General features: G+C 49.0%; 1 protein-coding gene across 1 annotated transcript in view; it reads right to left on the bottom strand.

Annotated features, from left to right (window-relative positions):
* Positions 1-7: 7 nt before the first annotated feature.
* The window catches only part of LOC102306639 (major histocompatibility complex class I-related gene protein-like), a 6,822-nt gene continuing 4,601 nt past the window's right edge, over positions 8-2,228 (bottom strand). Inside the window, exon 2 of the mRNA XM_005935876.2 lies at positions 8-1,148. Coding sequence (XP_005935938.1) covers positions 124-1,148 — 1,025 coding nt within the window. The 3' untranslated portion in view covers positions 8-123. The remainder of the gene's footprint in view (positions 1,149-2,228) is intronic.

Here is a 2,228-nt window from a genome sequence, read left to right as displayed (position 1 = left end):
TGCCTACTTGGTGTTCAATGCTTTTGCTGTGTAATTATATTGTCTTCAACGTTCCAGCGAATAGGTTCAAGCTACAAACCTATCAAGGTACACCCATAAAGGTGATTCTGATGCCACACAGAGTCACGTCACGAGGTCGTCTGACTGCTCTCTCTCTCCCACCTGCTCCTGTGTTTCTGTGGCCACGCTCTCTGACCTCTCCTTCCTCCTCCTTCTCCTCCTCCTCAGCGCCAGCAGCAGCAGGACGGCAGCGAGCAGCAGGAAGACCAGAGGCGAGATGGAATGAACTCTGTGAGAGTACGATGACTCCGCCCTCCAGTTTACCCTCAGCCGGTTGTCCAGGCTCAGGTGAGACGCCTCACAGGTGTAGTTGTGTTTCCTCTGCAGCTCCTTTTCGTCGACCATCAGTGTCTTCCTCACTTGGTAGAGGCCGTTCCCATTGGGCAGCACCGAGCCGATGCGCAGCTCGCCTTCGTCCACGGGCTGGCCGTCCCGCAGCAGGCTCAGGTTAATGTGGCGAGGGTAGAAGTCAGTGGCCAGGCAGGTGACCTGAGCCCCGCCCACCACTTGCCTGGTGATAAAGCGGAGTCGAGGCTTCACCCTTCGCATCACAAGGTGCTTCTCGCGCTCCAGGAAGTGTTGGAGCGTCCGCACACAGAACGGTAGATATATGTTTGAATACAGCATCTGGAAGGATGTTTTCTTTAGGGCGTCCCACTGGATCTCCCAGCCTTCCCTGACAGCATACGTGAAGTGGGTCATGTTGTAGAGCAGGCTGTCGGCGTCCTGCCCGTTGGAGCCGTCTCTGAACATGATGAGTGCCGGCTGGCCGTCCTCCAGTACCTCGCAGCCCGTTACCCTCTGCTGGACATGAACGCCATCGATGGTCAGGTTAAAGTGATGCTTCACCAGATTCAGCCTCTTCTTCATGCTGGAGTAAATGTCTCGTAGCACAGTCACGGGCTCCTGGCCCAGGTTGAGTTCCGCTTCGTGGTCAGATGCCGTGCTCGCCCTCATCACCCGGTCGACCTTTGAGTCATAGTATCCCACCTGGATGTCATCCAACATCAGAACAACAGTGAACTCTGGGAAGTGGGCAGAGCCTGGGATGTAGGAGGCAAGCGCCCAGAGGGAGTGTCGTCCTGTGCCTGATGGAACAAATTTACAACAATGTTACTTAAAATAACGTAAAACTTCAGGCTAATGTTCCCAAAGCTCCCGACCTCTGAGCTCTACCCTTCCCCACTACTGGCTCCTGCTGAACCCGATTATCATGCCATTGGCTGAGGTCGGAGTCCTGCAACCAGTGGCTGCTCTCCGTGGCCTGTGTAAGAACAGTGGTTGTTGTGTTGGTGTGTTAGCCTTGTTTGAGACATTTCATCCCAGAAGCGTGTTCAGTTCTAAAACCAAATGGTAAAAAGTCCCAGGTGCTTCATGTGCTTCATCACATGAACCATTGTAAAAAAAACAAAAGCATGTAGGTCATTATCAGGTTTTGGGTGAAACCATTGTTTCACTCTATATCACAGGTGTCAAACTCCAGGCCTCGAGGGCCGGTGTCCTGCAGGTTTTAGATCTCACCCTGGGTCAACACACCTGAATCAAATGATTAGTTCATTAGCAGGCATCTGGAGAACTTCAAGACATGTTGAGGAGGTAATTTAGCCATTTGAATCAGCTGTGTTGGATCAAGGACACATCTAAAACCTGCAGGACACCGGTTCAGTCCATGTTATTATTGTGTTTGAGGGTACAGTTGTGCCCTCGAGGCCTGGAGTTTGACACCTGTGATATAGAGTGAAACAATGGTTTCACCCGAAACCTGATAATGACCTACATCACAGGTGTCAAACTCCAGGCCTCGAGGGCACAACTGTACCCTCAAACACAATAATAACATGGACTGAACCACCACTCACAACCACCAGCACTTTATACAGCCTCTGTAGAAACTATCTACACCCTCACTTATCTTAACTGCACTACTGTATAGCTCTGTGTAAATAATCATTCTGTACATACGATAATCTTTAATCCTACAACTGTTTACAACTTTCATAGTTCCCATTTCTGTATAGCTGTATATCTCAGATTTCTGTAAAGTTATTTATTTCATATTCTGTATAGTTTTTCATATTTATATCCTGTTCATAGCCTGTACATACTTATAGTTATAGAATATTCACAACATACTTCATACCGTGTACATTATAACATACCATAATAGA

This window comes from Haplochromis burtoni, unplaced genomic scaffold, assembly GCF_018398535.1.
Source record: "Haplochromis burtoni strain Fernald_Lab_line unplaced genomic scaffold, NCSU_Asbu1 Contig_190, whole genome shotgun sequence".
Taxonomy (NCBI): Eukaryota; Metazoa; Chordata; class Actinopteri; order Cichliformes; family Cichlidae; genus Haplochromis; species Haplochromis burtoni.
Note: the sequence above shows the minus strand (reverse complement) of the source record. Positions and strands in the feature narration are given on the sequence as shown.